Raw genomic sequence first — 24,411 nt, forward strand, 5'->3', positions numbered from 1 at the left:
GGATATTATTGCCATAGAGGGAGTGCGTCAAAGGTTCACTAGACTTGTTCCCGGGATGGCGGAACTGTCCTATGAAGAGAGATTGGGGAAACTGGGCCTGTATTCTTTAGAGTTTCGAAGAATGAGAGGTGATCTAATTGAAACCTACAAAATACTTAAGGGGATAGAGAGGGTAGATGCGGGTAAGATGTTTCCCCTGGTTGGTGAGTCTAGAACCAGGGGACACAATTTCAAAATAAGGGGGAAACCATTTAGGGTCAAGATGAGGAGAAATTTCTTTACTCAAAGGGTTGTGAATCTTTGGAATTCTCTACCCCAGAGGACTATGGAAGCTTAGTCATTGAGTATGTTTAAAGTAGAGATTGACAGATTTCTAAATACGAATGACATAATGGGAGATGGGGATAGTGTGGGGAAAAAGGCATTGAAGTGGATGATCAGCCATGATCGTAATGAATGGCGGAGCAGGTTTAATGGGCTGAATGGCCTACTCCTGTTCCTATCTTCCATCGTGGAAGGGTGTGTGAGGGCCAAAAAAAAAATCAGATGATGTAATGTAGTGTAGTAGTGACTTCACCTTGAAAAGACCAGGCCACTGATGCAACTGATGACATTATCATACATATATCAGGAGGAGAAACCATTTTGGGAGACATGCTCAGTACATGGCTTGCAAAGAACACACAACCCACACCCACACCCCACCATTCCACACCCCCCGCGCCCCCCACCCCTGGAAAAGACCTGGACCTGAGATCATGCAATGTAGATAAGACATTAAATAATGTTTGTGTTGAATCCATTTAAGGAAGACTTAAGAACGCAGCACAACACTACAACTTCGGGCAAAAGGGAGAATAAAAAGGAAAAGATGAGGCACTGAAGGATCCAAGGACAGAAAGCAAACACAGACAAAAAAAAATCTAGGGAAAATCAGAGATGGAACAGAAAAGAAATTTTGCAGGTAGACGGAAAAAAGGAAAATAAACGTAATGCAGCCATAAATTAATTCTTAAAAGGGGTGCAAACCTGAGCACACTAGCTATTTAAGAAAAAAAGAATTATGAGAAGGCAAACTACACAGATAACCTAGGAACGTACAGAAAACTTGCATTGACAATTTCAGATTTATATAAAAATAACCACCATGGGCTGGATTTGTGGCGGGCGAAATAAATGGCAGCCGATATGCACGGGCGACGTGCCGCCACGCTATCATGATCTTCAGTGCGGCAGCTCATTTAAATATGCAGGGCGGCCGCCCCCCTAATCACGTGGTGGGGGTGGCCTCGGCGATGCCGTAAACGGTGTCAGCAGTCACTGCGTAAGCCCTGGCGTCATATTTAAAGAGCTGCCAGCCCTGTTCAGAGGCTGCAGAGTTAAACCCTGTACCGCACCCCCCATTCACTTAACCGAAAAAAAATGTTTGTCCTGTTCCCCGGTAATACACCGACATTGCAGAGTTGACCCCTTCTCCCCCCAAACTGCACAAAGTGCAGAGTTCATCCCTTACCCGCACCCCCCCCACTAAAAATGCAGAGTGGACCCCGTTTGCACCCAACAATTACACTAAAAATCCTGAGCTTCCACCTTTCCCACCTTGGTGGCACCAGCTTTCCCTGGACGGGAAAGTGAAGGCGCGTGAGCACCGCCTGTCTCACAGAAGATCCAGATCCAACTGTAAGATCGCGGGGAATTGTACTTAAATGAATTCATCAAATTTACTTAAATATTTAAAGTTGGGTTCTGTCACCGGGTGGTGTGGGGCCGCCATGGTGCCTCGGCGCCACTGGGAAGATAGGGCCCGGCAATCCCGGTGTCGGACGCTGTGGCGGGCCGCTGCCACTCTGATCTTCAGGCCCCCCCCCCCCACTCCCGCCACGGAGCCCGACGTCAGGAACTGAGCAAAATTCAGCCCCATGTGTGCACGACAGTTTCCAGCCTTTACAGAGATAGACTGCAACCCAGGGCCACACTGGAGCAAATGGCTAGCAACATTTGAATGCCTAATCAATACACCCTGAAGAAAAAGAATGTTACTCCGACACTATGCTGGACCAAAAGTTAACAATATCTTCAACACACTCACAGACACCAGAACCGGCAATGATTATGACGCAGTGAAAAATACTCTAATAAGATATTTTCAACAGAGTGCAAATCCTCACTGCAAAGGTTATGTGTTCAGGCAAGCAAAACAAGATACGTATGAGAGCCTTGATCCCTATGTGATGAGACTCAGAAGTCTGAGCCAGAATTGCAACTTCACAAAAGTGGCCAATGAAATCATCTCCCAGATCATTACGACCTCCCAGTCACTAAGACTAAGAGGTCAAGCTCCTAGAAGGATGAATCGTTAAACTTGCAAAGGTTACATGATATTGGCAGAACTCTGGAAGCCAGTGAAAGACAAGCCGAAGTCTTCGAAGGGAAAGAGTCAAATAACATAAGACGAGAATCCCCTGAGGCTAGGATTGTCAACAGCATCCATGAATGCCACACGAGGAAGGTTTCACCAGAGAAACACACCAAACACAAGGGCACAGAGGAAACCCAGAGAAAGGTCTGAGGCATGTCAAAAAAGATGAAGACAGCGGTCACAATCACCTCACGTTTAACCCCACAATCATTGTGGTGGTGCATATCCTCACCATAGAACTAATTCTGCGAGAGGAAAGAAGTGGAAAAATGGGACATTTCGCAAGAGTATGCCAAACGAGGTCTGCACAAGACATTTATAGAGTTGAATGCCAGAAGGAAGACTACATCTTCGCAGCACAAGAGATCTTTATTGCTTGCAACCACAAGTATTGACTGCTGCCCATGTACAATGTATTCATAGGCAATTTGACAATCTCTACAGTGATTGACTGACTCAGGTGCAACTGTCAATATAATGGATGCCCCAACATCCCAGGAGTTACAGAGAAAACAGAAAATGCAATCGAACAAGCCGATATCTAAAATTTTCTCCTATGGATCAAATACCGCTCGATCTGTCCTAGGGATAATCCAAGTTACACTCAAATCCTCCCATGGGTCCACATGTCAGACTGAGTTCCAGGTTGTCGTCTCAAGCAAGGGAAATCTGCTAAGTTTTGAAACTGCCAGTGATTGAAGATGATCACAATCAACACCGTCAGCAGACAGACTACGTGATGAAAATAGACTTTTTGAAGTATTCATTGCCACAATTCATGCCTACTTAACCCTACACATGCTCAACGGAAAGCTTGAGGGATAGAGACAAGAGTCAAAAACAAAGGATAAAGACCAACGAATGCACGCAAAAGATAACAAGATGAAAGGAGGAGACAAAGTCCGAGTTCAGCAAGAGAAAACATCGAAAATTAGCTCACCATTTGACCTAAGAGTGCTTACAGAAGTTCAGTGAAAATGAAACATGATCATAGCGCAGAGAAGAAACTCTATTGTGAAGAGAAATGTAACCTTCTTCAAAAGAGTCAATGCTAAAACAATTCCAGAAGGGACAAAGATGATTTTGATGACTTCCTGCCTGCGACAACTCAAGAAGCAGCTCAGCCAAATCAAGCACAGCCAAGATCGATAGTGCAAGATCCACATAGAAGATCAAGACCTGATCCATTAATTTTGCAATTGTTAATCTTTAAAGAAAAGGGGGAAATTTTAAATTTGAAAGAAGAGATAATGTAATGTAGTGTAGTGGTGACTTCACCTTTAAGAAACAGTACCTTAAGAGACCAGGCCATTGATGACATCATCATATATATATAAGGACGAGCCACCATTTTGAGAGACATACTCAGCACATGGCTTGCAAAGAACACACACACAAGTGAGGTAAAGATCTGGACCTGAGATCATGCAATGTAAATAAGAAAGACAATAAATACCGTTTGAATCCATTTAATGAAGACTACATGGGGGTATCTCTTTTGCTCAATCCTTATCGATTCTTCATATCCAGATTCCATAAAACAAGCTCAAAAACAGGGAGGCATCTGTTTAATGCTTTTTATTCATATTACACAACCTACATAAGTAGCATACAGTGACGAAGAGATTACCAGCACAGCCTACTCATGTGAGGATTCAAGAAGAAAAGTTATAAGTGTGTAGCTCTAATCTGCTTACACTGGTCAAAGTTCAAGTCCACCTAAACTTTTGCATGTTGTACCTTTTATAGTCTTAATAACATTGTGATGATAACGTGAACACATTTTGGTTATTTTTAATGAAGACTTACCATTAGGTCAAGAAATAATTCTCTTTAAGTCTGCATGACACTACCATTGTTTTTTTGGGGAGGCGATGGCATAGTGGTATTGTCACTATACGAGTGACCCAGGATATTCCTCTGGGGATATGGGTTTGAATCTCACTACGGCAGAAGGTGGAATTTGAATTCAATTAATAAATATGGAATTAAAAGCTAGTCTAATGATAGCCATGAAACTATTGTCGATTGTTGTAAAAACCCATCTGGTTCATGAATGCCCTTTAGGAAAGGAAATCTGCTGTCCTTACCTGTTCTGGCCTACATGTGACTCCAAACCCACAGCAATGTGGTTTACTCTTAAATGCCCTTGGAATGGCCAAGCAAGCCACTCAGTTGTACCTAACCGCTACGAGGTCCATAAGGAATGAAACCGGACAGACCACCCGGCATCGACCTAGGCACTGGAAATGACAACGGCAAACCCAGCCCTGTCAACCCTCCAAAGTTCCTCCTTACTAACATCTGGGGCTTGTGCCAAAGTTGGGAGAGCTGTCCCATTGACTAGTCAAGCAATAGCCTGACATAATCATACTCACCGAATCATACCTTGCAGACAATGTCCCAGACACCGCCGTCACCATCCCTGGGTATGTCCTGTCCCACCTGCAGGACAGACCGAGCAGAGGTGGCAGCACAGTGGTATATATTCGGGAGGGAGATACCCTGGGAGTCCTGAACATCGACTTCAGACCCCATGAAGTCTCATGGCATCAAACATGGGAAAGGAAACCTCCTGCTGATTACCACCTACCATCCTCCCTCAGCTGATGAGTCAGCACTCCTCCATGTTGAACAGCACTTGGAGGAAGCACTGAGGGTGGCAAGGGCACAGAATGTACTCTGGGTATAGGACTTCAATGTCCACCACCAAGAGTGGCTCGGTAGCACTACTACTGACCGAGCTGGCCGAGTCTTAAAGGACATATCTGCTAGACTGGGTATGCGGCAGGTGGTGAGGGAACAAACAAGAGGGAAACATATACTTGACCTCATCATCACCAATCTACCTGTCGCAGCAGATGCATCTGTCCATGAGCATATTGGTAGGAGTGACAGGCCTTGTGGAGACAAAGTCTCGTCTTCACATTGAGGATACTCCCCATCGTGTTGTGTGGCATGACCACCGTGCTAAATGGGATAGATTTCAAACAGATCTAACAATGCAAAACTGGGCATCTAAGAGGTGCTGTGGGCCATCAGCAGCAGCAGAATTGTACTCAATCACAATCTGCAACCTCATGACCCCGCATGCCCCACTGTACCGTTACCATCAAGCCGGGCGACCAATCCGGTTCAATGAAGTGTGCAAGAGGGCATGCCAGGAGCAGCACCAGGCATACCTCAAAATGAGGTGTCAACCTGGTGAAGCTACAAGACAGGACTATCTGCGTGCCAAAATGCGTAAACAGTATGCGATAGACAGAGTTAGGCGATCCCATAACCAACGGATCAGATCTAAGTTCTGCACTCCTGCCACATCCAGTCGTGAAACAACTAGCAGGAGGAGGTGGCTCCACAAATATCCCCATCCTCAATGATGGGGGAGCCCAGCACATCAGTGTAAAAGATAAGGCTGAAGCATTTGCAACAATCTTCAGCCAGAAGTGCCGAGTTGATGATCCATCTTGGCCTCTTACTTGAAGTCCCCAGCATCATAGATGCCAGACTTCAACCAATTCAATTCACTCCCTGTGATATCAAGGCACTGGATATGCAAAGGCAATGGGCCCTGATAACATTCTGGCAATAGTACTGAAGACTTGTGCTCCAGAACTTGCCGTGCCCCTAGCCAAGCTGTTCCAGTACAGCTACAACACTGGCATCTACCCGGCAATGTAGAAAATTGTCCAGGTATGTTCTGCACACAAAAAGCAGGACAAGTCCAACCCAGCCAATTACCGTCCCATCTACTCTCAATCATCAGTAAAATAATGGAAGAGGTCGCAGACAGTGCTATCAAGCAGCACTTGCTTAGCATTAACCTGCTCACTGACACTCAGTTTGGGTTCTGACAGGGCCACTCAGCTCCTGACCTCATTATAGCCTTGGTTCAAACATGGACAAAAGAGCTGAACTCAAGAGGTGAGGTGAGAGTGACTGCCCTTGACATCAAGACAGCAGTTGACCAAGTATGGCATCAAGGAGCTCTCGCAAAACTAGAGTCAATGGGAATCAGGGGGAACACTCTCTGCCGGTTGGAGTCAGAGATAGTACAAATGAAGATGGTTGTGGTTGTTGGAGGTCAATCATCTCAGCTCCAGGACATCACTGTAGGAGTTCCTCAGGGTAGTAGTGTCCTAGGCCCAACCTATCTTTAGCTGCTTCATCAATGACCTTCCTTCAATCATAAGGTCAGAAGTGGGGATGTTTGCTGATTATTGCACAATGTTCAGCACCATTTGCGACTGCTCAGATACTGAAGCAGTCCGTGTAGAAATGCAGCAAGACATGGACAATATGCAGATAAGTGGCAAGTAACATTTTCACCACACAAGTGCCAGGCAATGACCATCTCCAACAAGAGAAAGAATCTAACCATCTCCCCTTGACATTCAATGGCATTATGATCACTGAATCCCCCACTATCAACATCCTAGGGGTTGCCATTGACCAGAAACTGAACTGGAGTAGCCATATAAATACTGTCGCTACAAGACCAGGTCAGAGGCTAGGAATTCTGTGGCGAGTAATTCACCTCCTGACTCCCCGACGCCCGTCCACCATCTACAAGGCACAAGTTAAGAAGTGTGATGGAATACTCTCCACTTGCCTGGATGGGTGCAGCTCCAACAATACTCAAGAAGCTCAACACCATCCAGGACAAAGGAGCTCACTTGATTGGCACCCCATCTACCACCTTCAACATTCACTCCTCCACCACCGATGCACAGTGGCAGCTGTGTGTACCATCTACAAGATGCACTGCAGCAACGCACCAAGGCTCCTTCGACAGCACCTTCCAAACGCACGACCTCTACCACCAGAAGGACAAGGGCAGCAGATGCATGGGAACACCATCACCTGCAAGTTCCCCTCCAAACCACACAACATCCTGACTTGGAACCAGATTGCCATTCCTTCACTGTCGCTGGATCAAAATCCTGGAATTCCCTTCCTAACAGCACTGTGGGTGTATCTACCTCACATGGACTGCTGCGGTTCAAGAAGGCAGCTCACCACCACCTTCTCAAAGGCAATTAGGGATGGGCAATAAATGCTGGCCTAGCCAGCGACGCCCACATCTCATGAAAGAATAAAAAAAAATCTTGGTTTGTCCTGCACTATCGCATCTTTTCTGGTACTTAAAAATATCTTTGGATTCAGTTCATCTCCTGACCATTTGGCTTGGTGCCTAGAACATACAGGGCTGAATTTTATGTGCCCACTGACGATGTCGGCAGCGAGTGAAAACAACGGCAACCCGCCCATGTCGGCCACATGTCACAGAGCCGCTGCAATCTTCTGTGTGGTGGCTCATTTAAATAGTCAGCACGGACTGTTCTCTCCCCGCCCCCCACCCCGATCATGTGGAGAGGGTGGGCTGTCCTTCCCCAGCAATGACGTCAGCTGCATGTGTGCAGGTGCTGACGTCACTTTTAAAGGGCCGTCAGCCCTACTAGGAAATCTAAATAAAGGGAAATGGAATTAAAATAAATAAATACATCTCTTTTTCCCTTCTCCACATGGGCTGGATTTTCTTCTCCCCCAGGCATCGGGTTCCGTGGCCGGGAGGCGGGGGGAGGGAGGGGAGGGATGCCTGAAGATGTCTCTGGGAGAGGGCCACCACGCACCCCGATGCCGGAAGAGCCACCTCGATATTACCAGTGGTGGCGAATCCTTGTGGAGGCACCCCCGCCACTCAGCGACAGGATCTCAATTTGAATATTTAAATAAATTAAAATGAATGAATTAATAAAACTCACATCGCGGCCTGATGTCCCACCGCGATCTTCGGCCCGGTGGCCTTTGGATCCCCATCCAGGGAAACAAGGTAATGAGGTGCCACATGGTGGGGATGGGGGGGGGGAGGTAAGTTTATCAGTACAGTGGGGGAGGGGGGGAACGAGGTCAAATAAAGGTCATGGGTGAAGGGGATGGTGGGAAGTGTTGGAGTTGAAAGTTTGTACAGTTTGTGGAGGGGGAAGGTCAGATGGTGAAGGTAAATGTCTTGGGGGGTTGGGGGGGGCAAGGCCAAATATAATTTAATTGTTATTGGGGGGGTGGGAGAGGGGAAAAAGAGATGTATTATTTATTTTAATTCCATTTCCCTTTAAATATTTAAATTTCCCGGTAGGGCTGATAGCCCTTTAAAAACATGATTGGGCGACGGGGGAGGGAGGCCCACCCCAGCTATTTAAATGAGCAGCCGCATGGAAGATTGCTTTTTATGTTCAATATAAAATGTCACCAGTCTAAATGTTGATTTACTTTCTTGGTACATAGCATAAAATCTTTTATAACCCGTAAGGAACTAGGAATAACTTACTAGCTTAGTTTAGCTTCTGTATCTATCCTGTCCAAATCTTCTTTCTTTATGTCTTTTTCAGACATTCTGAATGATGCTGTCTTTGAAGAGGATCACGATGAAGTAGTTATCATGAAAAATATTGATATGTTTTCACTTTGTGAGCATCATTTAGTTCCATTTTTTGGCAAGGTTAGTATATAAAATGTCTACTTATAAAGTAGTATTTGGAACCATGCTCTTTGACAGCACAGAATGAAGGCATTTGACCCACTGCTGCAGAGTCTGAAAGAGAGCAAACTTAGTCCCATTTACCTGTCCTTTCCCTGTATTCTTTTCCTTTTTCAAATATTTATGCACTTTCCTAATAAAAACTGTTGTGCATTCTGATTCCACTGCTGTTTCTGATACAGCATTCATTCAATGTCCCAGTAATCCTCTGCACAGTTAAATAAATCTTCAAACCGTTCCTAAATTTCTGTCTGCGGGTTATTGACTCAACCAGTAGAAATAGTTTTTACTTATTTAGCTTTACAAAGTTATTCATAATTTTGAACAGCTCTATCAATCTCCTCTTAACCTTCTCTGGTTGAATGAAAAGAGTTCAATTTTTCATGTTGTTTCCTCATAATCAAAGCTTCTCATCCCTGATAGATCCCAGTGAATCTCTGCTATACTGTACCTCCTCCATGAGCTTGACTTTCTTCCTAAAGTAGCGTGATCAAAACTGGCAAAAATATTCTAATTTCAGCCTCATGAATAGCAAAAGATTACAGAATAGAAACTATTGCATGTTGCTGGAGGATAGACTGTATAAACACTACATGTGTAACTGATTATGTGGCCTTTGGGGGGAGTTCTAAACTGCCGAGGAATGCTAAAACGTCAAAAAATACTGGTGCGCTGGGAATTAACTGGAGTGTATTCGTGAGCATGTGGGAAACCCCGGCTGGACAGGCAAGTCTGCTATTAATATAAAAGCAAAATACTGCGGATGCTGGAAATCTGAAACAAAAACAAGAAATGCTGGAATCACTCAGCAGGTCTGGCAGCATCTGTGGAAAGAGAAGCAGAGTTAACGTTTCGGGTTAGTGACCCTTCTTCGGAACTGACAAATATTAGAAAAGTCACAGATTATAAACAAGTGAGGTGGGGGTGGGGCAAGAGATAACAAAGGAGAAGGTGCAGATTGGACCAGGCCACATAGCTGACCAAAAGGTCACGGAGAAAAGGCAAACAATATGTTAATGGTGTGTTGAAAGACAAAGCAATAGTACAGATTAGGTGTGAATACATTGAATATTGAACAGCAGCAAGTGCAAACCTGAAGAAAAACAACCTGAAAAAAACCTGAAAAAAAAAAGTCTGCTATTAATGTTTGCTAAAAGCCAATTGCCTGCGCCTTTAACCTGGATTATGGTTTTAACTGTCATCACACGGGTTTCCTGGGCTTCCTGGAACTCTCTGGGTTTAACAAGGCAAGAGGACTGTGGGGATTGGTGGGGCTGAGCAACTGACATGCTGGAAATACAGATATATGACAGCTGTTTCTTTGCCTAAGTGAAAGGCTTTGGGCCACAGGACATGTTCCCAAGAGTGCATCTTCACTTTTTCACTACTTTGGAGGTCATTTCTGCTACTTTGGAGCTTTATGGGAGCAGCATGTGCAGCTCTATCTTGGACCTCTGATGAGGAATTAAAGGAGCAGCACCGACAACAGCAGGAGAAGGAGCAGCCTTCTCCTCAGCCCCCAGCCACTCCACAGGACAGAGATGATGGACATAGAGCTCCAGCTCACAGGAGGCGATAACCCCAGTGCAGGGTGTACAGGCAGAGGATTAGCTTTCTGGACATGACTGAGCACTAGTACCTCAGGAGTTTCAGAGTCTCTCATGAGGTCGTGGCTCATATTTGCAACCTCCTGCCAGGTGGATGCATTGCCAGTGATGGTCAAACTCACCACAGTCCTTAATTTCTTCGCCCCTAGCTCTTTTCAGGGATCTGCTGGTGACATCTCTAGAATCTCTCAATCTGCTATGCATAAGTGCATCTCAAGATGACTGATGCCATGTTTGCCAGGGCCGTCACTTACGTCCACTTCACCACTGATGAGGCCAGTCAGAATGACTGGGCCTTCAGATTGCTGCTCTGGCTGGATTCCCGCAGTACAGGGGATCATAGATTGCACCCATGTGGCAATCAAGGTGCCCTCAGAACAACCAGCTATATTCATCAATCACAAGGGATACCTCTCCATTAATGTTCAACTGGTATGTAACCAAACGATGACCATGTATGTGTGTGCAAGATACCCAGGAAGCTGCCATAATGCCTTCATTCTGTGCCAGTCAGGTCTCCCACAGATGATCATACCTACAAGCAAAGTCAGTAGCTTTTCTATTCTTCCTGCCAAAGTGGACAAGTTCACATTTTCCCACATTATACTCCATCTCCCAATTTTTCTCCCACTCACTTAACCTATCTATAACCCTTTGCAGACTCTTTACCTCCTCTTGACATCTTACTTTCCTTCCTGTCTTACTATCATCAACAAATTTAGCTACCATACATTTGGTCCTTTCATCCAAGTCATTGATATAGATTGTAAATAGTTGATGCCCCAGCACTGATCCCTGTGGCACTCCACTAGTTATAGCTTGCCAACCAGTAAAAGACCCATTCATCCCGACTCCGCTTCCTGTTAGCTAACCAGTCCTTTATCCATACCAATATGTTACCCTGAAATACTCTTATGAAATAAAGCCCAATAGTGGATGTCGACCTTTATTATGTTCTCAGTTGTTTACCTGGTCAGATCTAAGGAAAGGTCAATGACCTGAAATGTTAACCCTACCTTCCTCTCTCTGTAGATGTTGCCTGACCTGCTGAGTATTTCCAGCATTTTCTGTTTTTATTTCAGACTTCTAAATCCTGCAGTATTTGCTTTTTTGTATATGCGGTATGTTACATTATGTTACATAATGAACACCTTATAATACATGTAGACCTTAATAGGTCCAGAGGTGCAACATATGAAGGGCAGAAATAAGCAGAAAAGGGCAGGCATTTTTGGGAGCATCTGGCAATCAGTCCATTAAAACTATAGTGCCTGACCTGCAGCACGTAGTGGTTGCTATAGCAACACCAGTACCTCCACTACAAGTGTCTGGGCACTCAAAAGCAACTCTTCAGTTATACCAGCACTGTTGCGTTTTGTATTCAGTAGCGGTTTCTCCATGTCATGTCACCCTCCCCTCAAACCCAACGTTAAAGTTTTTACAGGCCTAATTCTATAGCTAGCACACCAGAAATGTGTTTTAGGTCAGTTGAGAGCAAAGTAACATGGAGCTGTTTTTTAATCTTACCATATTTATTTCTCACTTGCAGGTGCATATAGGTTACATACCGAATAAAAGGGTAGTTGGACTAAGCAAATTAGCAAGGTGAGTAAAGTGTCAAACAAATCTTTCACATTCGATGAGAAGTTTAGGCTTTTTATAACATGTGTAAAGTTAGATAAGTTAATTAACAGATTATGACTATCCAATGAGGACATAAATGTAAGATGATGCAAATTGCACCATGAAATGTGAAATATTTATATTATGAAAGATCCTATTTTAATGTAAAATGGAAGGCCAGATCTCACACTGAAGAACAACAACATAACTGCCTGGATTTTGTTGTTAGTGGCAATATGACGGCACTTGTGGTTGGCCACAAAGATCTCGCGATCTCTGTGTGGATTCTACCTTTCCCAATGTTAATTTGATTCTGGCATTAGCTATAGGGGATCTTCACTCGCCAGCAAAAGTGATGTCATTAAGCAGGCTAAGCAGCCAATCACATTGAAGAAATTTCACAGACAGCAAACCAAGCAGTAAAATGTACTGGTTACCCTTCATTTTTTAGTCATTGTACAGAGAGCAAAATAAAGATTGGGACATACACATGGGATAAATGTGGAAGCTGAAATATAATAAACTTTAAAAAGTCTATTGTTTTAAAAATCAAAGGAACTTCTTTTACCATGATCGAGAAATTTGACATTCCACAAGTATAACGTTAGTTTTTCAGGGCCAGAGAGGCTGTTCAACAATACTTATGATTTGGTATGCTGTTGAAAACCCAGTTACACCTCATTCAGAAGACTTTCAGAAGGCTTTCGACAAAGTCCCACATAAGAGATTAGCATGTAAAATTAAAGCGTATGGGATTGGGGGTAGTGTATTGCGATGGATAGAAAATTGGTTGGCAGACAGGAAACAAAGAGTAGGAATAAGCGGGTCTTTTTCTGAATGGCAGGCAGTGACTAGTGGGGTACCGAAGGGATCGGTGCTTAGACCCCAGCTATTCACAATATATATTAATGATTTAGATGAGGGAACTAAATGTAATATCTCCAAATTTGCAGATGACACAAACCTGGGTGGGAGGGTGAGTTGTGAAGAGGATGCAGAGAGGCTTCAGGGTGATATGGACGAGTTAAGTGAGTGGGCAAATGCACTTTGGTAGCAAAAACAGGAAGGCAGATTATTATCTGAACAGCTACAAACAGAGAGAGGGGAATATGCAGGGAGACCTGGGTGTTCTCGTACACCAGTCACTGAAGGTAAGCATGCAGGTGCAACAGGCAGTAAAAAAGGCATATGATATGTTGGTCTTCGTAGCGAGAGGATTCGAGTACTGGAGCAGGGATGTCTTGCTGCAATTATACAGGGCCTTGGTGAGGCCACACCTGGAATATTGTGTGCAGTTTTGGTCTCCTTATCTGAGGAAGGATGTTCTTGTTATAGAGGGAGTGCAGCAAAGATTTACCAGACTGATTCCTGGGATGGCGGGACAGACCTATGAGGAGAGATTGAGTCGGTTAGGATTATATTCGCTGGAGTTCAGAAGAGTGAGGGTGGATCTCATAGAAACCTATAAAATTCTAACAGGACTTGACAGGGTAGATGCAGGAAGGATGTTCCCGATGGTGGGAGAGTCCAGAACCAAGGGTCATAGTCTAAGGATATGGGTTGAACCTTTCAGGACTGAGATGAGGAGAAATTTCTTCACCCAGAGAGTGGTGAGCCTGTGGAATTCACTATCACAGAAAGCAGTTGAGGCCAAAACATTGTATGTTTTCAACTAGGAGTTAGATATAGCTCTTGGGGTGAAAGGGATCAAAGGATATGGGGGGAAAGCGGGAACAGGTTACTGAGTTGGATGATCAGCCATGATCATAATGAATGGCGGAGCAGGCTCGAAGGGCCAAATGGCCTACTCCGGCTCCTATTTTCTATGTTTCTATGTTCAACAAGGTGTAACTTTTCCAAGGGTTTTTGCAGCAAGACTAATGGTGTAAAAAATGCAAGTTCATGTCAAATCAAGTGATTTCTAAGATTTCTGTCTGGGAGGATTTCCATCTTGAACAGTACACGCTGCGGAGGAGCAGGGAATCACTGACAGAAACTTTGGATTTCCACTTTCAACTGTGCATGAGCAGATGCCAGAAATTGCTGTCAGTTTCACAGAGTAATGACGGAAAATGCTGACGGGTTTGCCGTCATTACAACCACAATATCTGAGCCCATTATTGTAATCAGCAGGAGCTGAGCAGGGCAACTCCAGTGGATTTCACTCAACCACAACTTCAGAGTGCAAGACGATGAAGGGCGTAAACCAATACCTGGAATGTGAGGGTTGTCTTATGAGGAAAGGTTGGACAGGCTAGGCTTGTCACCGCTGGAGTTTAGAAGAGTAAGAGGTGACTTGATTGAAACATATAAGATCCTGAGGGGTTTTGACAGGGTGGATGTGGAAAGGATGTTTCCTCTTGTGGGAGGATCTAGAATCTAGAACACTGTTTAAAACAAGGGGTCGCCCATTTAAGACAGAGATGAGGAGAAAGTATTTCTCTCAGAGGGTCGTGAGTCTTTGGAACTCTCTTCCTCAAAAGCCGGTGGAAGCAGAGTCTTTGAATATTTTAAAAGCAGAGGTAGATAGATTCTTGATAAGCAAGAGGGTGAAGGGTTATTGGGGGTAGGCGGGAATGTGGAGTTGAGGTTACAAAAAGTCAGCCAAGATCTTGTTGAATGGCAGAGCAGGCTCGAGGGGCTGAGTGGCCTACTCCTGCTCCTAATTTGTATTTTAACTCCTGGGGCTCATTAACATGCTGCCACCCATTTCCTGCCTGAAATGTTGGTGAGAAGCAGCTACTGGCCTTGGGAAAAATCAAGCAGTCATTGACCACCAGCTTACATTAAGTTTGGTACGGGGAAGGGAGGGTCCACCAGGGTCTCACGAAAGGGAAATGATGGGAGCGACCAGAGCAGGGAAGACTGCAACTTACATGACTCGTTTGAAGGTCATTCGCAAACCCACCGTAAAGCTACTCCAAGGACTTATTCTCACTAGATCATGTATAATATATATTCTTGAAGAGGTGCAGCAAAAACTTAATTTTAGAGAAAGAACTCACACAGCTGAAAGGATATAAATATATAAATGATCTTCTGGCTGCTTTTGGGAAATAATGGGCAGAGTCTTTCATCATATAGATTGTACAGAGTGTGTGAAATGAATGGATTTGAAAGGTCAATTGTTTTTCATTCCATCTTTTATCATTATTTAAAAACAAAAGCACAGAAATTCAGTAGTGCAGTGAAATAGAATATCGTCGTCGACTTTGCTGGAAGCTGCTGCGTGACTGATGTCAGACAAACCCCCCACCTGCCAAGACTGAGGCACACATTATTTTGCCACATGAACATTAAAACTTAAAATTGCAAGCCCCTGACTGGAAAGACATTTGCATAGTAACAGGCAGTGTTGAACAATGGGGACCCAGTCGTTGCTTCCCCAATACACAGAAGAAGAAGTGGTCAGACCAGTTTTAGTCACTGTTGCAGAGGTTTGAACTGAGAGTTTTAAATTGGAGAAAACAGTGTTTGAGGTCAGAAAGCACTTTTCTCCTGCAATGAGAAGACCTCTCTCCTGTCTGCTCTCATCTCGCTCTCATCAGCTTCGGAAGCCATTGAAGACATATGAACCCCAAGAGAGAAAAGTCTCCTACAGTGAACAAGGTTTAAGAAGAATACTGAGCCCTAACAAAAAGTAAGAGCTGTCTACAATCAAGGACTCTATGGCGAGCTGGAAACACAGAAACAGTAACAAGAAACTCCCTTTTAGAGACTGCCTCAAACCTCTCCACTTTATTTTTCTTCTGCTCTTTTCTGTCCGTATTTGCATGTGTTTATCACGTGTGCATGCTATCGTGGCTGCATCGTATATCCGTTGCCGTGAACCATATCAGAGTTTAAGTTTAAGGTTTAATAAAGTTCACTTTCTTTCTTTAAACCTAAGGAAGCCTGTCTATGCTCATTTCTTTGCCTTATCATTGGAAAGCTGTGAGCAAGGATTCACAAAAGGGGAGCTCAAAACAGTGTGTTTAAAGATCGAACCCTGTTACAATAAGACCAGGTGAAGACAGCAAAAGACCCCCAGACACCTTTCTCACCTGATCATAACACTGAGAAAGGGGCAGAAACCTGTTTGCTCACCACTTATGCACAATCATACGTACTTGAAATGTTGCACGCAATGGTACCTCCAGCTGCAATATATACCAAACTCTTTTGTTTTACTACTGGATGGAACTGTCTGCCCCACACTGCAAGTAGATATTCCTGATAGTTTGAGAGTTTTTACCTGGTCAGGAATTTCTGCCTAGAGTACATGGCACAGATCCACTCCTGGGCTGTGACTGGCAGTTAGAAGAACATCAAAGAGAAAGAGAGAGAGAATACTGATCCATGAATTATTTTCCAGGAGGCGAAAGGGACACCAATCTAGAGGAGAAATCAAGTCTGAATTGGAGGGGTTAGTAAAGAAGAATTTCTCTGAACGGGGAAGGGAGAAACTACATTTCTGAAAGGTTCTTCTAAGAAGAGGGAAGAATGACTGTTCTTGCAGGTATTGGGGTAGTGATGAATTGGTTGATTTATTGAATGGGAACAAACCCTTGGGCTGGATTTTACGTCAGGCGGAAGGGAGCTGGCCACCGACGTAGAAGTCGGTGGCGAATTCACTTCTGCCTAGCCCAGGGATCCGTCCTGCATTTTACAGGTCCCCGGGCTTTAATTGTTCCGAGGCGCGACTTCCACTGTTTTTTGCCTTGATTTTCTTTCTGCTCTGCACCTTCCTGAATATAAAAAGTGTGGCCAGGTAGCCTGAATCTAGTTCTTCAGTAATGCCAGTCCAATTTCTAGGAGGTGCAAGAGAAGAGTCAGGCATCGTTTCTCCCTCTGACCTTCTTTTAGTCCCTTTGGGAGGTCTTGGTCTCTGCTTACTATTGCCCACAGTGAACTAGATAGGATTACCAATTGAGCAGAAGGATCTTACCTCCCTCCTACCACCCTGGCACCAGAAATTGATGGTCTAACAAACAATCATTATGCCACAAACCAAATTAATATTAATTGCGATATGATAGTGCCTCTTTTTCTAAACTGTTGCAAAGCAAGCTGCAGATCTAGTAAGTGCATATTGCACAATGCAACACAAACCACAAGCCAAACACATTTTTTCTCAGTTAACAAACATGTTAGGCTCAATAAATTTCAGAAATGTAGAACAAAAAGCAGAATATCAAGGTCAGCGAGTACAGTGTATAGATCATAATTTTAATTATAAACTTGTGTGGGCTTATTTTCCAGTCCTGGCATTGAAGTCAACCTGCTGGATTTTGCAAGGTCAGCTTCATTAAGTATGCCTAGTGACCACTTGGTCCAGACTGGGCCTGCCGGTAAGAGTTTGTTGTCAGTGGTGGATGGGAAATAGCACACAGCTACAGATCTTGAAGGCTGAAGCTGCTATCTAAAGGAATTCCTTAATTCTTCTTGTATACCAATCTGGAAATGACTGATAGATTAAGAGTGCAGAGCAACATCTTTTTTTAGATGTCGCTTTGGAGGTGTTTGTGCAAGAGGTTCAACAAAAGAGAGTTGTCCTGACTGGGAGTTGGGACACCCTTCCCACAGGAGCTCCTTCCACTGTCCTTGGCATAAGGTGGTAGGCAGACAGTGACTATGCTATGTCCAACAACCAAAGAATGTGAGAACAGATGAGGAAAAGTTTTAACAGCTGAATAAATTCTGTCATGGAAAAATAAGTCAGTAGTTTACAATGCCAAGGAGTTGGGCACATTATGCATATGACAATGAGTTTGCTCTCACCCTGTTAAACATGACTGAGTCCTCAGGCAACAGCTCTTTCCATGCTTCACTCAGATGCACATATTGCAGCCTGGCTCACTTTATTGCTATCAATTCAAACTGGAATTGTTGTCACATTACGTCTTGGTTCAAACATGGACAAAACAGCTGAACTCAAAAGGTGAGGTGCGGGTTACTGCCCTTGACATCAAGACAGCATTTGACCGAGTATAGCATCAAGGACCCCTAGCAAAACTGAAGTCAATGGGAATCAGGGGGAAAACTCTCCGCTGGTTGGAGTCATACCTAGCACAAAGGAAGATGGTTGTGGTTGTTGGAGGTCAATCATCTCAGGTCCAGGACATCACTGCAGGAGTTCCTCAGGATAGTTTCTTAGGCCCAACCATCTTCAGCTGCTTCATTACTGACCATCCCTCCATCATAAGGTCAGAAGTGGGGATGTTCGCTGATGATTGCACAATGTTCAGCACCATTCGTGACTCCTCAGATACTGAAGCAGTCTGTGTAGAAATGCAGTAAGATCTGGACAATATCCAGGCTTGGGCTGATAAGTGGCAAGTAACAATCGTGCCACACAAGTGCCAGGCAATGACCATCTCCAACAAGAGAGAATCTAACCATCTCCCCTTGACATTCAATGGCATTATGATTGCTGTATCACCACTATCAACAGCCTAGGGGTCCCATTAACCAGAAACTGAACTGGAGTAGCCATATAAACACCGTGGCTACAAGAGCAGGTCAGAGGGTAGGAATCCTGTAGCGAATATCTCACCTCCTGACTCCCCAAAGCCTGTCCACCATCTACAAGGCACAAGTCAGGAGTGTGATAGAATATTCTCCACTTGCCTGGATGGGTGCAGCTCCAATAACACTCAAGAAGCTCGACACCATCTAGGACAAAGCAGCCCGCTTGATTGGCACCCCATCCACAAACATTCACTCCCTCCACCACCGATGCACAAGGGCAGCAGTGTGTACCATCTACAAGATGCACTGCAGCAATGCACCAAGGCTCCTTAGACAGCACCTTCCAAATCTGCGACCTCTACTATCTCAAAGGTCAAGGGCAGCAAATGCATGGGAACACCACCACATACAAGTTCCCTTCCAAGTCACACAACATCCTGACTTGGAACTATATCGCTGTTCCTTCACTGTCGCTGGGTCAATATCCTGGAACTCCCTTCCTAACAGCACTGTGGGTGTACCTACCTCACATGGACTGCAGCAGTTCAAGAAGGCAGCTCACCACCACCTTCTCAAGGGCAATTAGGGATGAGCAATAAATGCTGGCCTGGCCAGCGACGTCCACATTCCATGAATGAATTAAAAAAAACAAAAAAAAAAGGTCAATGTACAAAGCAGGCTACCTGCATGAAGCAGTTCATTCATCTCACATAACCAACATGCTGGGTGGAGACTTGGGTTTTACTCTTGATGTGCTCTCCACCTTTCCAACATCTCATTACTTAGTTTGCAGGTCAAGGTAGTGCATAAAAGTGAAAAACCTTAAATAAAGGAGAGCCCCATCATTTTAAACTTTTGCATCTATTTAAATGAGCTATGCTTGACAACCTGGGACATTAGACCATAGTGACCAAGGGCTGAAGGCCTCCCTGAAGCTTTGGGCTAGAACAATCTTTTTGCTATCAATCTTCATTACCTTAATTAAATCACACAGCCCCAACCTTTATGGGAACAGGTTTTGTGAGCGGAGGGGAGGAGTTTTGAGCTATGGATTTTTTTTTAAGTAGGTTCCCCATCCAGCGGCCAGCCTGATTAACAGGCTTGGCTCCCTGTCAGGAAGAGAATGCTCTGGGGGAGGCAGCAGGCCAGCAGCAGGTAGGGATCCTGCAGCTGGGTTAGTGGGCAGAAGGGCATCAGTTCCTGGGGATCCAATAAAGGTGGGGAGGGGTCCAATCTCCAATCCTTAGGTGGGGTCCAATACTGAGGTGGGGGCATCTGATCGCGGGGCCCAAGGATAGTTGCTGGTCCCTGGACAGGAGGTCTGATCCTGGAGTGGGAAGGGGTTCCGATCTCTGATCCCAGGGTTGTGTGTGTCCAGTCTCTGGTTCCTGGAGGTCCAAGTACAGGGGAGATGTGTTTGGATCAATGAGGACTGTCTGATGGCGGGCAGGAAAACAAATAAGACAGCCCCAGTCAGCCAGTGTTAAACCTAGAAAATTGGTTAGTATGAGGCATGGAGTCTCATTATAATTAAATGGACAATCTGTCTCCTGGGTGCTGGTTAGTTGCCCGCCCCCTGTCCCACCTCTGTTAAAACCAGAATTGGGCCGGTTGGAGGTGGATTGGCATTGGCTTTGAGATATTTTTGAATTTTAACATCCCACCCACCTCAAACCCAAAAATTACCTCCATACATTCCAGCACCCCAACATGACTGGCAATATTAACCATATAAGCTTTGTTTGAAGGGATGGCTTGAAGATAGTATTTTAGTGTATGTTCCACTTTTGTGTCTACAAACAAACCACACGTCCCACAGATACCCAAGAAGCCAGCACAACACAGCATCCTGCATCACTCACTCTTCCCGTTGCAAGCACCAGCACAGGAATATCCATTTGGCAGGATTTAGAAAGCTCAAGAAGGATGCAGTGGGTGAGTCATACAGAATGAACGAAGAATAACAAAGGATTGTGGCAGAGGAGGAGCAGGAACAAGGTGGCCTACATCATTCCCCAGCTGCACAAGACCCATTTAGAGAAGAATAGGATATAGAGCACAAAAAACATACTCCCTCACTAAGGGGAAGCACTGGCCAAAAGACACCAACCACATTTCGTAATCATTTTAAGGAATTAAATTTGGTAAGACTTTATTTCAGCTGCCTGCAGAAAGCTTTCTTATCAGGATGCATAATCAAATATTGGCAGACCAAAGAATTGGAATTAAGTTAAATTAGAGGCTAATGTTGCTTAAGATGCATTGGGCCATTGCATTGTGCCCATGTATAAAGAGGTACATTGGGAAGATGTAACAGTTAACTGAAGATTTTCCGTCTGAGAGCCTGCCAGTATGGTTTTTGCTGACAGATTTTTCCATGCTCCACATGTGTCCTGCAGCAGGAAACACTTTATTATTGCTACTTCAGAATAGAACTGTTGCATCTGGAAAGCTATTTGTCTTGGCCACCTGCTAAGGGAGTGCATCATTGCACATTGACCATTAGGAGCTGACTGGATTTGAGCTCAGTGAATGTGATGGTCAGAGTGATAGAGTGTGAGGGGTAGCGGCCTGGGTTTACATGAGGCAAGGAGATTGTTACGGCCATGTGGTGTGACGTGGGTGGTTCCCACTGATCAACTCCCCACCTGACCACAGCAAATGCATTTGTATTAGAGTTTAGCCCCTTTGTGTTTTATTCTTCAAATAAACAGACAGCGATTGGTTTTCTTGTAGGTTTTAAAAACAGAGTCAATTGTTTATTGATCAATATGCCTTATCCAGAAATTGTCGCAACCACATCCACTCATGCATTCGCTCACGCACACAAGAAGAAACAGATAGAGAAGAGAAGAGGAAAATGGTTTTTAGTGGGGGGAATGGTTACGATAAACTTGTTGAATTCTCTTGAGAATCAAGTTCTAGATGGATGCAGGCCTGGGATGATTGTAGTTTTCTCTCTTGATTGAAGATACTGTTGAAGATGGTGGGTGACATCTAGCTCTCACTGCTGTATACTATAGATGTCGGATTTTTTCAGCAGGGCACTGTGCTTCCTGGCTTGGCTGGAACTCTATCTGTTACAAGTAGCTTCATCTTCTGGGTCAGTCTCTCTCTCTCTCTCTCTGGCTGTCTTTTTTTAAGGTAAACCTGTGTCATCTCTCACCTCCTGGTAGGAGACATTCTCCTCTCTTTCCCATGGTGATTCCACAATGGCTCAGGATGCGGCTACTTCACACCACCTTTGTTTCAGAAGAAGACATTCAATTCTGGAATATTTTTTGGATAGGTGTAAGATTGGCTCCATTAACATCTTTTGGCTTTGAAGATTTGACCTTTATCTTTGTCAGACAGTTTAAATATGCAAAAGGCCAATCTCTATTTCTTCCATGGCCATTTTAGAGCATTGTTCACTTTTTAATAGAAAGGTTCAGACTTAGTCCATGATTGTTGTATCATCGCACTTTCGGTGTGTGTGGCAAGATGTGTTGCGGGGCTAAGGGATAGAGCAGGGGAATGGGACTTATTTGATTGCTCTACAGAGAGTCGGCATGGACTCGATGTGCTGAATGGCCTCCTTCTGTGACATTTTGACTCGATGTTGGGACAGGGTTTTGCTTGAGGCCACACCTGCCACAGGGGGTGGGTGCCAAGAGTGCAGTGCTGCATACCCCGCGCTTGGGTGAATCTTGCCTGGATGAGAGTGTTATACGCTTTCCTGGCATGTAGGCCAATGGGCACAGACATCAGCAGGACATCTGGGCGGGCATGCTCACCAGCTGATTGTCATTTTTCTTCCCCTCCTCTGAGGATGATGAGCGGTCAGCACCATCCTCTGGCATCAGTTCCACTCCCCTTTGTAGCATCAGGTTGTGCAGAGTGCAACACCACCATTATGTGTGATACCCTTGAAGGGTCATATTGGAGGGTCGCCGTAGAGTGATCAAGTTACCGGAACCGCATTTTAAGCAAACTGGTGGCCTGCACAATGGTTTCACTGGTTGTCAAATGGCAATGGTTGTATCTCTCAAGGGGTTCTAAAATGGTGTCATTCATCATGTTTTCAGCAGATACCCCTTGTCACCAAAGAGCCATCGATGGAGGCAGTGTGGTGGGCTAAAGAGTTGAGGCACCTGAGACTGCCTCCATATGAATGCGTCATGGCAGCTACCCGGGAACCTTGAATACACTTGCGGGATCCTTTTGCGGTAGTCGCATACCAGCTGCACATTGAAGGAGTGGAATACTTTTCTTATTACAAATACACCTGACTGCTCTGATGGTGCCTTGATAGACTGCACCCATGTGGCTATCACAGCCTGCACCAGAATGATCCGGACGCAAAGAAATTCAGTGCCACGGTCACCTTTACCGCCAAGGGCAATGGATCTCCATCCAATCCTTCTGGCCTCCAGTCCTCCTGCAAAAGGGCACAGAGGTGTGCGACCACCTGCCGCAAGAGAATCATCTGCATCGTTTGTGTTCTCCTCTACATTGAGGAGACCAAATTCAGAGTGGGTAACTGCGGAACACCTCTGTTCAGTCTGCAAGCACGTGCCTGAGCTGCCGGTCGCCTGTTATTTTAACTCCGCAGCTTGCTGTCCTCGGCCTCCTGCAGTGTTCCAACGAAGCTCAATGTAAGCTTAAGGAACAGCACTTCATCTTTCAGTTAGGCATGTTGCAGCCTTCTGGACTCAACATTGAGTTCAATAATTTTAGATTGTAACCTCTGCCCCCTTTTGTTTCCTTTTTTCTTGCTGGTTTTGATTTTTCTCTCCTGGTTTTTCTCTTTTTTTTGCTTTTGTGTGGCAGCTGTTCATGATTCTGCCATTCAAACCTCCTCAAGGCACATCTTTTGTTTCTTTACTTATCCCATTGGCCTTGCATCATCAACCCTTTTGTCATTTCATCTCTCCAGCCTTCCACTACATCACAGACCTTCCCTTTTGTTCTTTTTCCCACCCTCCCCTCCCTTTCACTTGCTTAAAACCTATTACATCTCTAACTTTTCCCAGTTCTAATGAAAGGTTTGTAAAAAGATTTCAAATGAAATTTTAATTCTGTTTCTCTATCCATAGATGCTGCCAGACCTGCTGAACATTTTCAGCATTTTCTGCTTTAATTCACTACCATTTGGGAATTGGTTTAGACCTGGAATTTTCACATTTAAGATGGAGACATATTTGTAAATTGCCCAAATAGAGCTCTGTAGAAAATCTTTCAATTGATCATTGAATGATCAATGGGTCAGTATCTTCCACAGTAAGGGATGTTATAATGAAAATGAAAGTTAAATTATTAAGCGTGTGGGTGTTTTGTCAATAGTAAAGAAATGCTTTTTAATGATGGAAGTTAAAGCTACAATGCAGGACAGTGACGAGAAAGTGACTATAATTTATTTTTTTACAGGATTGTTGAAATCTACAGTAGAAGGCTTCAAGGTACTATTAATTCAAAAATAATTTGTATTTTTATTTCCTCATAAGATGTGCTGCAGGCAACTTTTATCCATAACCTAATTTATCGATATATTGAGCTAAATATAAGCCTGGATAATCCTTGCAACAAATAGAGGATCACTTTGGGCACAGGTTGCAAATTGGGTGCCCATTCTGCATCCGCTCAATTTTCCTTTCCTTTGTCATCATGACTTGCACAAGTACACCTGGTAAAAGCAAGCATACTGGCCAACCAAGGAACAAATGTTGGGGGCTATCATGTATCTTAGACCAGGATCATTACTGGAATACCCATAAAATAATCTTTTTTTGTGT

At 44.4% G+C, this 24,411-nt stretch overlaps 1 protein-coding gene across 1 annotated transcript in view; it reads left to right on the top strand.

Moving 5' to 3' along the window:
• The window catches only part of gch2 (GTP cyclohydrolase 2), a 79,493-nt gene that overhangs the window by 35,322 nt on the left and 19,760 nt on the right, over positions 1-24,411 (top strand). The window contains exons 2-4 of the mRNA XM_068045184.1: positions 8,809-8,918; positions 12,114-12,169; positions 24,047-24,078. Of these exons, the coding sequence (XP_067901285.1) occupies positions 8,809-8,918; positions 12,114-12,169; positions 24,047-24,078 (198 nt within the window). The remainder of the gene's footprint in view (positions 1-8,808; positions 8,919-12,113; positions 12,170-24,046; positions 24,079-24,411) is intronic.

The sequence above is a fragment of the Heterodontus francisci genome, chromosome 13 (genome assembly GCF_036365525.1).
Source record: "Heterodontus francisci isolate sHetFra1 chromosome 13, sHetFra1.hap1, whole genome shotgun sequence".
Lineage (NCBI taxonomy): Eukaryota > Metazoa > Chordata > Chondrichthyes > Heterodontiformes > Heterodontidae > Heterodontus > Heterodontus francisci.